Source organism: Paroedura picta, chromosome 9 (genome assembly GCF_049243985.1).
Source record: "Paroedura picta isolate Pp20150507F chromosome 9, Ppicta_v3.0, whole genome shotgun sequence".
NCBI lineage: Eukaryota > Metazoa > Chordata > Lepidosauria > Squamata > Gekkonidae > Paroedura > Paroedura picta.
In genome coordinates, this window is record NC_135377.1 from 32,630,986 (window position 1) to 32,645,397 (window position 14,412).

A 14,412-nucleotide genomic window follows, 5' to 3' on the forward strand; every position below is an offset into this window, starting at 1 on the left:
ACTCAAAGTAATGTGTTCTTTTTTTATTACCACAATGTAGACCTGAAAAATTTAAGTAACATGTTTCTTATTTTTATTTTGTAGCACTTTCTAAAGCAGATACAGAACCCTGTGATGGAGAGAACATTCAGTGTGAAGAAACAGCACAGGATGTTGTACAAAGTATAGTCCGAGATATGGTGAACATAGTAGTAGGAGGTAATATAATTTCTTTAAAGCATTTGGCCAGTTGGGGTGGGTAATTTGGGAGGAGTTGATGATTTCACTCTAAAGCATGAGTAGTCAAACTGCAGCCCTCCTCCAAATGCTGGCAGGGGCTTATGGGAATTGTAGTCCATGGACATCTGGAGGGCCGCAGTTTGACTACCCCTGCTCTAAAGTATATAAACAAAATGATTATTTTGCTTGGCCCTGTGGTTAAAATGTTGTGCCACACTGAGAGAATGAGTGCTAACTTTCTCTTCACGTGATTGTTAATTCCTCATCCCTGATACATATGAGACAGTAGCTTATTAAAAAACTATGCAGCAGAAAGCACGTAGGTGGTTGGGAGCTTTAATTTTCCTTCCATATCCTTGTATTCCCTGCCTATACTGGTTTCAGAAAGAAATATTTAAAGTAGTGTTTGGGTTAATTATGTGACCTAGTTTGAATTTTCACTTTCCATTTTTCTTCTATGTATGAACTCTTCACAGCAGGTTTTTCCCCAAATGGAGAAGGCTAATGAGAATTTTTTTTAAACCTATGACACTTTATTAAAATGTATGATCAAAACTGGAAAATGTCATAAACTGTTGGGTGCTTGTCCTGTTTAGAACTGAAATATCAGTTGTCTAGCCTTTCTCAACTTTTTTACTGTTGAGAAACTCCTGAAACATTTTTCCAGCTTCATAAACCCCAGAAGTGGCATGATCGTGCAGAAAATTGCTGGGAAACATAGTTGTGTACATGTTTACCCGGGGCCCCTCTCCTTCCCACTCTCTCCAGGCCCATCATTTGCTCTTGGGGCGGGGGCTCGACATGACCATACATGGGCATATCACCTGATAAATGTTTAACAAATTTAAAAAATATATTAAAATGAATTAACCCATTTGGCAAACCCTTCCAAGGCCATGAAGAAACCCCAGGGTTTCACAAGACACTGGTTCAGAAAGCTTGGTCTGGGCCATCATATCCTAACAAGTAAGTTACAGTCATAATTCAATAAAATAATATTATTAAACTTGCAGAGTCTTAGTTAAAGCCATGGAATTGCTGACACCCTAGCTGAATATTTAGAGTTCTTAACCGTCTGTGTCACGGTTCTAGAAGATCCTGGTGTGACATAACAGACTGTCAGACTAGAATATGGGAGCCTCTCGGAATCCTCACACTGCCATGGCAACTTGCTGGGTAACCTTGGACTCAGCTTAACCTCCACTATCTCAACTTAACATTCTATCGCAGCTTAGCCGCTGCTTCACACAACTGTTGCAGAAATGACATGGAAGGGTGATAATGTTGTAGGCTGCTTTATGCCTCCGTTGGGAGAAAACCAATTATAAACATTAAAAACATTTGACCTGATGAATATGTGTTTTTCCCCAATGAAATCATTGCAGATTTTTTTTGTCCTGATGTTAATTTAACATAGTACTATAGAACAGTGGTCCCCAACCTTTTTATCACCAGGGACCGTTCAATGCTTGACAATTTTACTGAGGCCTGGGGGGGTAGTCTTTTGCTGAGGGACTTTGCCACCGCCTGAGCCCCTGCTCCACTTGCTTTCCCGCCGGCACCCCTGATTTTCTACCACCCGCAGGAAGGCACTGCCAGCAGCAGCTGCACAGTGCCATGCTGAGGGGGAGCCCCAGCCATGGCAGTCACTGGAGAGCACCAAATTTGAGCCAACGGCAGAGTGGCAGGGCAGCCCTCGAGGTAGCAGCCAGGGAGGAGGAAGAGGAGAAGCCACGGCCCAGTACTGACTGATCCACGGACCGATACTGGTCTACAGACCGGGGGTTGGGGATCACTTAGAATATGATATGGTCTCAGGAATATTTGAAGTTATCCTTCTTTTGGCAGTACACAGTAAGCAGTGTTCTGCTGTTTGGTACATTGAATGCCTCATATTTCAAATTGTATTATCAACTCTTTTGAATATGTTTTATTATTTATTGCATGCTGTGGTTTTCCTAGATGTGGGAGAAAGAATCACTGATAAGGGTGTGGCTGATGGGCCAATTGGGACCTCAGAAGATGGTAGTGACAGTGAAAACATCCAGGCAAATGGAATTCCAGGAACACCCATTTCTGTAGTTTATACACCATCTTTACCGGATGACAGATTATCAGTCTCTTCCAATGACACTCAGGTACAAGGATTTATGTTGATCTTCAGTGGTCTAAACATATTATTCCTTTTGAATACATTTGTAGAAAGCTATAGTTTTAAATTGTTTGGGTGCATTTCTCAGTATATTAAAGTTCACATTGTGCCTCCTATATAAACAAAAACTTGTAAGTGGCAGCAATGTCTGCTCCAAAGAGCAGGTGCTTTTATTTTAATTATTGATGTGAATTGATACAAACATTATAGGTATGCTTAGACTACCATCACCATTACATGAAATTTAGAAATAATGGTGAGGTTGCACAATTCTTAAAGGGCATGTTTAAACAAATGGGAAGCAGTTTGGCATGTTTCATTTTTATTGTTATCCTGTGTTTATGATTTACTATTTTGGTAATATATAATGTAAGTTTATATATAATGTGCAACTAATTTTTTGCAAACCTGGTTTGTTTGTTTTTAGTTTTCTTGCCATCAAATTGTAGCCAATTTATGGCAATCCTGCAGCGTGGTTTGCCATTGCCTGTTTCTGCATAGTAGCCACCTTGGTATTCCTTGGTGGTCTCCCAGCCAAATATTAGCCAGGGCTGACCTTGCTTAACTTCCAAGATCTGATAAGGTTGGTCCATGAATAGCATATACTTATTTAAACCCAGTTTATATATATTGAAACAGTATCCCACTTCTCCAAAATAGTTCGGCTCACAAGCACCAAATGTAAATTAACAATAGCTTCTTAGCTTATTTATTGGTCACATTTCAATTAATAGGTTCACAAAGCAGCTTACAACACAAAGCACAATAAAAATTAAATGCAGTTTATTTACAATAGAAATGCAGTTAAAAGAACAATAACCTACAGGAAAAATTGTTCTGTCAGTTTTTCTGTAGTGTTACTTCCCTGGCTGCTCCATATCTTATTGATCTCCAGTAGATGGGAAGTGCAATGGCCATTTATTACTCTCAAAGGAAAGAATTCTAAAGTCAGAAAAGCCCTCCCATGGGTTCCACAAGCAAATTTCTGCTGATTCCTGGAGGAAAGAAAACCAACCTAAAATCATGGATTCGTTGATACGGGTGGAAACAGTCCTTCATGTACTCTAGACCACAAACCATATTAAATATCCACAAGCCATCTACAGCCACCTGATAGAATATCTCATTCAAATGCCTTGCCAGCAAGGAGAGAAGGGGCATTGTAGATTTTTTCTCGGGTGCTGTTCCACAGGACAGGATCCATCATAATGAGGAAACAGCTTTTTTCCAAACTAGCTGTACTTGATACAACAATGGAATGCCTAGACAAGCTTATAGACTGATCTCAGCTTGTGAACGATTATATACAACATTATAGTAAGATACATGTAAGAGAGATGATCTGTGATCCAAAAAAGCATTTTTAAAATTCATTTATTTATAAAAATTTGTTAGGCTACAACTAACAAATCCAAAGTTCCCTGTGGAGATTTTCCTTGTACTTTCCCCTCTCTGTCCCTAGTAGTTGTTAAGTAGTTCATCAGAATAGAAATTAACATTGTTTGCCTTAAGCCAGGATCTGAAAATTTCTTCAAAATAGGTTCAGAATCTGAATTTTAGTACAGTAACATGCCAAACTGTTAACTCTTCCCCAGCATGGAGCAGATACAAACTCTCCAGGGAGCTGAAGGGCTGCAATATTGTTTACATATAATGTGCAACTAATTTTTTAAAATACGCTTCACAAGCTACCAAACAACCCCAGGATTTACCTCTGATTTGCTAGTACTGGTATGCAGGACATTAGCATTACATCTGCACTGTTATATAGGGATTAAATAGTATACAGTTGCTAATGCTAAATGGAACACTAAAATTTATAACTTGTTTAGGAATCTGGAAATTCTTCAGGACCTACTCCTGGTGCTAAATTTTCCCACATATTACAAAAGGATGCCTTCCTAGTATTCAGGTCACTGTGCAAACTCTCCATGAAGCCTCTGTCAGATGGACCACCCGATCCAAAGTAAGTTAACATTATTTGATTATGAATTGTGTAGATAATACATTTTAATAGCAGAGTAGCACTTCCTCTTCCATATCCTGACTCATACGTTCCACATTGCATGTTGAACACAAAGGTAGTTCCACAGAGCAGATCAACAGAAAGTTTTGGATATTGAATCTTGAGAATTATCTGATTTGAATAAATCATTACGTCTATCGAACGCTTTCTGAAGTCTATGGAGTAAAGAGGGTCAGGTGGTTAACATACTATGGATTCAGGGATCTGCATAATTTATGACCCTCTGATAGACCTGATGTTTCCTGTAATAGATTAATAAAATCAGAGTCCAGGAGCACCTTTAAGACCAACAAAGATTTAGTCAAGGTGTGAGCTTTCGAGTGCAAGCACTCTTCGTCAGACTAATGTTAGTCTGATGAAGAGTCCTTGCACTTGAAAGCTCACACCTTAAATAAATCTTTGTTGGTCTTAAAGGTGCTCCTGGACTCTGATTTTATTGTGCTACTTCAGACCAACACGGCTACTCATTTGAATCTATCCTGTAATAGATTGTACTTGCTCCCCTGTTTGATAATACAGATGACATTTATTTGGAGGAAAAGCAGTGTTCATGGAGTTAGGGAAGACTATGCCAGCAACAGTGCTAGGTAACGGAAGAGAATGATAGGGTAATAAATAAATTGTGACTACATTTTTTAAGTGTAAAGAAATAAATATATTTGTACTACATACCCTATTAAATAAGCATAGATGTTTATCGCACTACTCTGGCAGAATAACTGCTTCCTTTATAGGAAGTATTGTTAATACTGGAGTACAGCTTCAGACTTTGCCAAGTAGGCTGGTAAAGTGGAAGCCATTTAATTGACTTAAGGAAATATATAGATGTGATATATTTGATAAGATGACCCGTTTGTTAGCCATCTTGTTAATTTTTTAACTTTGAACTTACAAAGTCCCTGAAAATACCTTTGGTATTTAAGTGTCTTAGTATTATGATGCATGGTGACAGTGGGAAGTGCCTCCAGGTCACAGCTGTCTTATGGTGACCCTGTGAGGTTTTCTGAGGTTCAGAGATAGTTCAGAGAGGTTCAGAGAGGTTCAGAGATAGTTTGCCATTCCCTGCCCCTGTGGGGCAACCCTGGACTTCCTTGGTGGTCTCCCATCCAAGTACTCACTGGGACCAACTCTTCTGGGCTTCCAAGACCTGATGAGATCAGACTAGCCTGGGTTATTTAGGTCAAGGTGATGCTTCTACAATATTCTTTAACATGTAACAAACATTCAAGTTGTGTTTTAGAAGCATAAAAATCAGTCCCATTTTTGAGTCTCTTGCAGTGTTCTCTTATATAGTTAATGGAAACTTTCCAAGATGCACGTGTGGCCTATTAGGAATGTTTTTGAAACTCTTTTCAGAGACACCAATTAAACTGTCATGCTTTTTCTCTCATACACTTATATTAATGTATTCTCTTAAAGCCTGTGTGTGTATAAATCAAATAAATTAATAATACTTACATTCTCAGAAATGTGCAGTCTATGGAGGCGCAGATCAATAGAATAGGCCAGGTGGCATTTTCGATCTATACTGAGCCAGGATACAAGTGCCCTACCTGACCCCGGAACACCTCATTGCAATGATCCATGCAATGGTCACTTCCAGACCAGAATTCTGTAACTCACTCTACATAAGCATTCCCATGTGCTTGACCTGGAAATTACAGTTGGTGCAAAATGCAACTGCTCGGATGTTCTCTAAGTCATGCTAGAGGGGCCAGGTCCAACCAATGCTGAGACAACTGCATTAGTTGCCAGTTGCATTCCAGATCAAGTTTAAGGTTTTGGTATTAACCTTCAAGGGCATTCGCAGTTTGGGCCCTGCATACCTGAGGGACCACCTTTCTCCTTATGCCCCCTGCCGGGTTCTTCACTCCCTGAGTTTGAATCCGTTGGTGGTCCCCGGCCTATGAAAGGTGCACCTGGCCTCAACCAGGTTCAGGGCCTTTTCGGTCCTGGCCCCAACCTGGTGGAATGAGTTCCCAAAAGAGCTGAGGGCTCTGATAGAGCTCCATAGTTCTGCAAGGCCTGAAAGACAGAGCTCTTCCACCAGGCATTTGGTTGAGTCCAGGCTGTGGAAGATCTGGGGTTCCTCTTCAGGATGCCCTAAACACATAAGGCAGGAGGCGCCCTCCCTCCTGAGGCCAGCTGGGCAGTGTGTGCAGGTGGTGGGCTGTTTCGGCCCACACCAGACTGGTGAGTTAAGAGGGAGTAAAATGGGTTATGCTGCCAGGAGATTTATAACTATTTTTACTGATGTTTTGTTGGGGGCTTATTGTAAAACACCACAAGCTGGCTTGGCCCTGGAATGGCGGTCAATCAATCAATTAATTAATTGAATGTGCTATGAAATATCCTATCAAAGGAATATAATTTCATTTAGGCAACGTTTAGATGTAAAGAACAAGTGCTAATACAATAGGTTACTGTTTGCTTGTAGTTTATTCTTAGATTTTATTGTCTTTCTTATCCCAGTGGTTTGAACGAATAAATGACCTCCTACAACTTAAATTATAATTATTTTACAACAATACAATACAAAACCTTTAATGGCATTCACGATATAAAACAATATACAAATCAGTTCTGTAATACAAGTCTAAAAAACTGTGAGGAAAGTTACAGCAGGCAAGGGAGCAGCAAATACAAAAAGATGAAGCCAGTGTTACTTCTTTACCCTGTGGGTCATTACTATAGATAAAAACTTGGCTTATAATTATTTTGTTCTAGGTCTCATGAATTGCGGTCAAAGATCCTTTCATTGCAGTTGCTGCTATCCATTCTACAGAATGCAGGTCCTATCTTTAGGACAAATGAAATGTTCATTAATGCCATTAAGCAGTACCTTTGTGTTGCGTTGTCTAAAAATGGAGTCTCATCTGTTCCGGAAGTATTTGAACTTTCGCTTTCTATATTTTTGACTCTACTCTCAAATTTTAAAACTCATCTGAAAATGCAAATTGAGGTAAAGTATCATCTTCAGAAATGTGAATGCTTTATTTGATTTAATTGCATACAATTCTAGGCTGCATATACTTCACAAAATCACTTATGATAGTGATATATAAAGTTCTTTTAAAAATCCTTTTTTCTGGTCTTAGTCTCATGGGTCTTCCTTTGGAATGTTCTGAATAAAATTAATATATAGTTCTCTAGCTATTACTTATCAGGATCTGGATTGCATCCAGCCATGATTGTGATATTCATACTTGTGTGTTCTCTGCTGGAGACAATTACAAAGAGGCCCATTATGCACGGCCGCCGAAACGGCGATTTCGGGTCACGTGGAAAACGCGGAGGGGGAAGACGCGACGCATACCGGTTATGCACGGGGCGGGGCGCGACGGCGGCAAAACCCAGAGTAACCGATTATGCACGCGCCGATCCGGGCGCCGCTTCTGGTTGCGCCCCGCTCACCCGGAAGCTGCGCTTTCTTCCGCGTTTCACTGACGCGGCTTTTTCGGCGGCATGCACCGAAGCTGCAGCCGGTTGCAGCCGGCTCCGTGCGTTATCCGTGATTTTAGTCGCCGCCATTCCACCCCGAATGTGCGCTAAAACCCCCGTGCATAATGGGTCAGAGTGAGTACAAATAACTGCAGTGTGCAAACAATAGAACTGTAACTCTGAAGACATTCAGATTCTGTTCACAATGTGGAATGTGGATCTTATGTCTTCCACTCCTCCTCCACCCAATATATGCATTTTTGTATATACCAAATAGGGCCCAATGCATATGGCCTTTGTCAGTGTAATCTGTATGCCTCAGATTACAAAATAATATCTACATTCATACTTTTTACCTGTTGGGCTGGGTACAAAGTGCTTAGTTTAAAGTTGCAGACTGATATAATCCCTTTCTTCCTTTCCTCCTCCCATTTGTGAATGTGAAGAATATTTCAAATGCAGGAACTTTAATTTCAAAAACTACAAAACCCTGAAATTCCCAGTCAGATATATATGTTTAATTATGTAGTGTTCTTAGGAAGCTTTTTCTTTCTGCCATATCCCAGCACAGCTGGTGGGAGATACACGGTTGATTATTAATTCATTGTGTATTTTGTGAAACACAAAGGCCACCAAAAATAAGATTTTTAAGGGAAACAAGTAAGATAAGTGATATACATTTCTAAAATCTGTCTGCACAATTGGCTCAAGTGGAAGTGAGTGAGCTAAAATATACTGTTGCTATCATTTGGCTCTTGGTATACCAGATTACTTGCTGCGATAGATAAAAAAAGAACTTCCCTCTGGCTCCCCCCCCCCATGGGGAAAAATGTTTGAGTTATATGAGATAAACTCAGTGGACATATGAAAAGCATATGAATGCTATGAGGAGATAATGAACAAAGATGAGAGATGGCATATGTCAGCAAATGTGGAGATTTTCTCTGAGAAGAGATTCTCTGATCAGATTAAAGCTTGTTGAGAGCAATGTGCGATTCAGTTGTAATATTTTCCCTATTTTATTTTACTTAATTGTTACGTGTAAATGAAATCATAGTATTCATTCTGGAATTGCCAGTTTATTTTATAGAATAGTTTTGGGGTTTTTACACAGACGCCCATTCTCTTTATGAATGCTCAATTGTCTCATTATATACTGGTGAATCTAACAAAGGAAACATTACCATGGAATCCCCTAACATTTAATCCAGGTGTTATTTGGGATTATAAAAAATTGGGCTATGTCTGTGAGACAACAAACTGATTAGGCATATAAGTTTGCAGATCTCCAGCAGTAAATTTAGTTCTCTCGTTCTTCCCTTCCCCACCAACAACTGCTTCACTGCATTGTTAAACATTCCTCAAATTTAAAAGAGCAGTGTCCAATGTGGATATAAACAAAAAGAATTAAATTTTTGCTGGACACACAATGCCATCCACACATTTGTGAACTGTCACCTATTTCTGTACATGGATATGACAAATATACTGCCTTTTTTAGATTTGAAGGGGGCTTTTGATTCCATCCCCAGAAATTTACTCTGGGACAAATTAACAAAGACAAATATCAATAGGAGATTGTTTTTCTAGGTTGGAAGTTATATACATCTACAAGTTGCCAAGTTAAATGTACCAAGTTAAATGTATCAGAGAAACTAACCCCTAAAATTCCAGCTAATAAAGGTATTAAACAGGGTTGTATTTGGGCCCCTTTTTATTCAGTATTTTCTTAACAATATTGCTCCAACTTTGCTTAACATTGATGACCTAGACTAGGTTCTAGTCATGTTCCTTTACCTTTATATGCCGATGATGCAGTTCTTTTGTCTTGCATGCAAGTTGGCTTGAAATGCCTTTTGAACTGCTTCCAAGAACTACTGTACAACAAATAGACTTGCTTTGAATTATGCAAAATCTAAAGTTCTTGCTTTAAAAAAAAAATTGGAACCCCTATAAGTAGAAAATCAATGGCAAAACTATTGAGCAGGTTAAATGCTTTAAATATCTAGATATCCATTTTCTATATAATGTTAGTTGGGCTACCCATTGTAAGATAGCAATAAATACAGCAACCAATACCACTTTAGCTATTGCCCTTTTTTTTAGTTGAGGCAATCAATATATATCCACTGCACTTAAGGTTTTTAATGCTAAAGCTCATAGTTGTTATATGGAATACCAATTTGGATTAATACAGTTGACTGTTTATTGGAAAGTATTCAATCTAGGTTTCTACGTAAAATCTTTGGTATGCCCAGTTGAGTATCATATGCTGCTCTTGACTATCATATGCTGTTTAGAAGCTGGACAAAGATTATTTGAAACCAAGGCATGGCTTATAACTATTAAATATTGGCTATGATTACATTTTAACCTTCCAGCCTTATTTCCAAATGCTTACAGAATCCCAGTCTTCCAACTGATTAGCCTATACTGAGTACAAAATGCTGGATTTATCCTTGGACTCATTGTATATGTTATGAGAAGCAGAGGCATTTTGAGTAATAAAATGCAGATTTTTTAATATCCAATTTCAAAAAATTAGTAATGCAGGGAATAAAACTTGTTCTCCTTTAAAATGGGAATCCCATTAAATGCAGATCAAAAGGCTTTTTATTTTAATTATTGAGTATACTACATCAACTCAGAGTTTTTTCTCTTGCTAGATTTAATAAGCTGCCATGAGTAATTTTGTCAGGGAGATTCCAAAAATACTATATTACATATCTTTTTCTATTGTTCTTTTAATATAAATATTTGTTTTAAATATTTACATTCCTTTTTAGTAAACAAGAAAGGACACTTCTAAGATTTCATTCCTTCTAAAATGTAACAACATTGTTTCTTGTGTGATGTAGTTACAGTGTACTATTCCATCCCAAAATGATGCTTTCCATTCTGCTGCTCAGAAAGCAGTGCATTCATCCTTCTCTTACAGGATTGTAGATACACTGTGTATTTTGTTTTTGTTTTATTTTTTCCATCTCTGCTTAGCAAGACTCCCAAATGCAATTTAATAGAGTTGGTAGAGTAGTAATTGGAGTAAATGCAATTACCGTTAAAGTCAGACTCAGTGACCTCCATGTCTGAATATAATCATGAGCTACTCTATGAATCATTTCCCTTGAATTAAAATGTCGTTGTATAGCCATTACATGTGGCTGTCTGTGATTCTGATGAATAGAACAGTAGCTATTTTCATAGTTCTAAATTTGTAAAAGTGGTAAGTAAATTACACCAGAACTTAATAATTGCTAGGAAAATATTATCCCTTAAGAGAATATATCTTGTACTGCCACTATCCATCTGTACCGTGTTACTTTGGTCTACTGTTATAATGGGGAGATCAGTGGATTAAATATATGAGCTTAGAAATAAGTTAATTTCCCTGTTCATACAATCTTTTCTAGGTTTTCTTCAAAGAAATTTTTCTGTATATCTTGGAAACTTCCACTAGTTCTTTTGATCACAAATGGATGGTTATACAAACACTCACAAGGATATGCGCAGGTATTACTCCATTGGGCATACTTACATGCTTAACCAGTGGTCTAGGATCACGTACCTTGTCAGTTTGTGAACTTTTCTAATATGCTTTTGAAATACATTGTTAATACAATATGGTGTAATATAATGTGGCTAAGGTACTGATTTGCAAAACAGAACATCCCCAGTTTTTTGATAACAACAACAACTTTATTTTTATATCCTGCCTTTCCCCGTAGGCTCATTTGACTATAATCTGTGCCATAAGCTTTAGGGAAGCCATTTTTTCTCAGTCCCTACCTGACCTACCTTATAGTATTACAGCAAGATAATTCTGTGAAACTCTTTGAATGCTCAGAAATGCTGTGGCAGAAGCACTTCATTGTATAATTTTGTTCTTACAGATGCCCAGAGTGTAGTGGACATCTATGTAAACTACGATTGTGATTTAAATGCTGCAAATATATTTGAAAGACTAGTTAATGATCTATCCAAAATAGCTCAAGGAAGGGGTAGCCAAGAACTTGGTATGACCCACATTCAGGTAAGAGCTATCACTCATCCCATTTTGCAATCAATTATTTTTACAATGACAAATGGCATTCTACTTGTTGAATATTTTCTAATTTTTGTAAAATGTATGTAACTTCCTGCAGGAGCTAAGCTTGAGAAAAAAGGGACTGGAATGCTTAGTATCTATATTGAAATGCATGGTGGAATGGAGTAAGGATCAGTATGTAAACCCCAATTCTCAGACAACCTTAGGTAAGCTGTTGCGTTGACATGCTTGCTTGTTCTTAAACTTTCAAAGTGCTACAGTTGATATTCCAGAGTATCCCCTTACCTTGTGCAGATTGAGGGTACTTTTCATGCCCAATGTTCTTTTTTTAGATTCATATTTTAAAAATTTATTCATGTTCTCATTCTCCATGTAACTTGAATATATATATATATATTAATGTTTATTAAGGACTTGAATTAGCGTCTAGTAATTGATAATTGTAATCACTATCCCCATTGTAACAAAATGATAGACCCATCCAGTAAATATATTGTTAACCAACAAACAAGAAAGTAAGTTTCCTTTTGTGCTCCTTGTGCAGGACAAGAAAAACCTGTGGAACAAGACAGCAATGAAACCAAACACCCTGACACAATTAATAGATACGGAAGCTTGAATTCTCTTGATTCTACAGCTTCTTCAGGAATTGGAAGCTACAGCACACAAATGTCTGGTACTGACAATCCAGAACAATTTGAGGTCCTAAAGCAACAAAAAGAAATAATAGAACAAGGAATAGATTTGTAAGTTTATTCATTTCACACATGAGATGAATTCTCAGAATGCAGAGACTTTCTATTTATATCTGCCATTTTTAATTCTTTAGTAGAATGCAATGATTCCTCTAAGCTCCACTGCAATTATTGGTGCTTTATTTCCATAGCACTGTAAAAGTCACACTCTTGCAGCCATGAAGTGTGGTTGCCACGGACTAAACCTCAGTCTGACAGTAGTGTTTCCCCCCCTGAGCCTTTCCCTCATGGCAGAAAGCATGAGAACAGATTCAGATACACAGAAAACACTTTACTGCAGTTTTTCCCAGACTATCTGTGCAATCCTAAGTAGAGTTGAACTCCTTCAAAGAATTTGATTTCAGTGGATTTTGATGGATGTAACACTTCTTGGGATTGCACTGATTATTACTTGAAACTGCAGGGAATGCACATGCTTGAACATGCCTTAATGTTTAAAGCTTGCTGGCTAGAAAGTTAACATATGAGAGGGCAGAATTTAACTCTATCCTAGCCAAGTTAGTTTCACATGTGCATAACAGATTTTAGACCAGATAGCAAAGATATGATTTTCTCTCTTCCAAATATCCACAGTAGGTATCTTACACTTTTTAGCTGAAGATGCAGTTCAGATTATTTAATTCAGAGAGTCCCTTTCATACTACATTTTTTGTCTACTGATTCTTGATTCATTGAAAATACTGGCAATTTTGCGGCAAGACCATCTATATCTGTGATCTGTATTAGATGTTACAGCCTTAAGGCTGTATTTTTAGGACACGATCAGTGGTGTTCATTTAAATGAAGTATTCTGATTCTGATCACTGAATCCTATAATGACGGAAATTTTCTCCCTACAGAATAAGTGCAAGAGGCCACTTTAGGAGCTGAAATCTTGCATTCCAAAGCCATAAGGAGGCAGCCCTTATTGTCTAAGAATCCATGCTCACAACAGGTGGCTGTGCAACTGTTTTTGCTTAATGACACCACAATCTAATCACCCCACCTGCTGAGTATTCAGTTGTCAGTATGAGATTCTGAAGGGCTACTGCTCTTAAGAGCTTAGGAACACAAGAAGAGCTTTGCTGGGTCAGACCAATGGTCCATCTAGTCCAGCATCCTGTCTTTACAAAGTGGCCAAGCAGTCCCACTCGATGGCTAACAGCAGAGTATAGAAGAAGAAGCATTCCCCTGATGTTCTCCTGGCTCTGGGATTCAGCGACTTAGTTCTCTGCAGTCACCATGGCTAGTAGCCATTGACAGACCTCTCCTCCATGAATCGACCTAATCCCTTTTGAAAGCTGTTTATTCCTGTGGCCATCACTATATTCTCTGGCCATGAATTCCACATTTTAATCACTCTCCATGTAAAGTAATATTTCATTTTGTGTGTCTTGAATGTACTGTCCATCAGTTTCATTGGATGCCTTTGAGTTCTAGTATTTTGGGAGAGGGAGAAAACGTTATCTTTGTTGACTCTGTCCATCCCATGCATAATTTTATAAACCTCTATCATGTCCCCTCCTTAGTCGTCTCTTTTCTAAACTGAAAAGGCTCAGACCCTTCAGCCTTTCCTCGCAGCTTGGATGACAGCAACTATATTTTGAAGTGTGCTGAAGTGATTGTTGTTGACAGTAGTAATGTTCATTCAGCCTAATCTTAGAGCCCTGACAAATTCCTTCCCATACTTGGTTATTGCCGGGAGTGAAGTGCATTGGGATGGTGAAAAACTCTGGCATATCTATTGCACAGTTGATCATGGACACAGATGGAGTAGAAATACCATAAAATTATT

At 38.3% G+C, this 14,412-nt stretch overlaps 1 protein-coding gene across 5 annotated transcripts in view; it reads left to right on the top strand.

The window, feature by feature from the left end:
* ARFGEF1 (ARF guanine nucleotide exchange factor 1) overlaps positions 1-14,412 on the top strand; it is a 72,277-nt gene that overhangs the window by 25,537 nt on the left and 32,328 nt on the right. For 3 of the 5 annotated variants that reach the window (XM_077352217.1, XM_077352219.1, XM_077352221.1), the window contains 8 exons: positions 85-198; positions 2,182-2,357; positions 4,204-4,337; positions 7,125-7,359; positions 11,249-11,351; positions 11,729-11,868; positions 11,981-12,089; positions 12,428-12,629. In XM_077352217.1, coding sequence (XP_077208332.1) covers positions 85-198; positions 2,182-2,357; positions 4,204-4,337; positions 7,125-7,359; positions 11,249-11,351; positions 11,729-11,868; positions 11,981-12,089; positions 12,428-12,629 — 1,213 coding nt within the window. The remainder of the gene's footprint in view (positions 1-84; positions 199-2,181; positions 2,358-4,203; positions 4,338-7,124; positions 7,360-11,248; positions 11,352-11,728; positions 11,869-11,980; positions 12,090-12,427; positions 12,630-14,412) is intronic. The other 2 variants (XM_077352218.1, XM_077352220.1) reach the window with 1 other exon arrangement.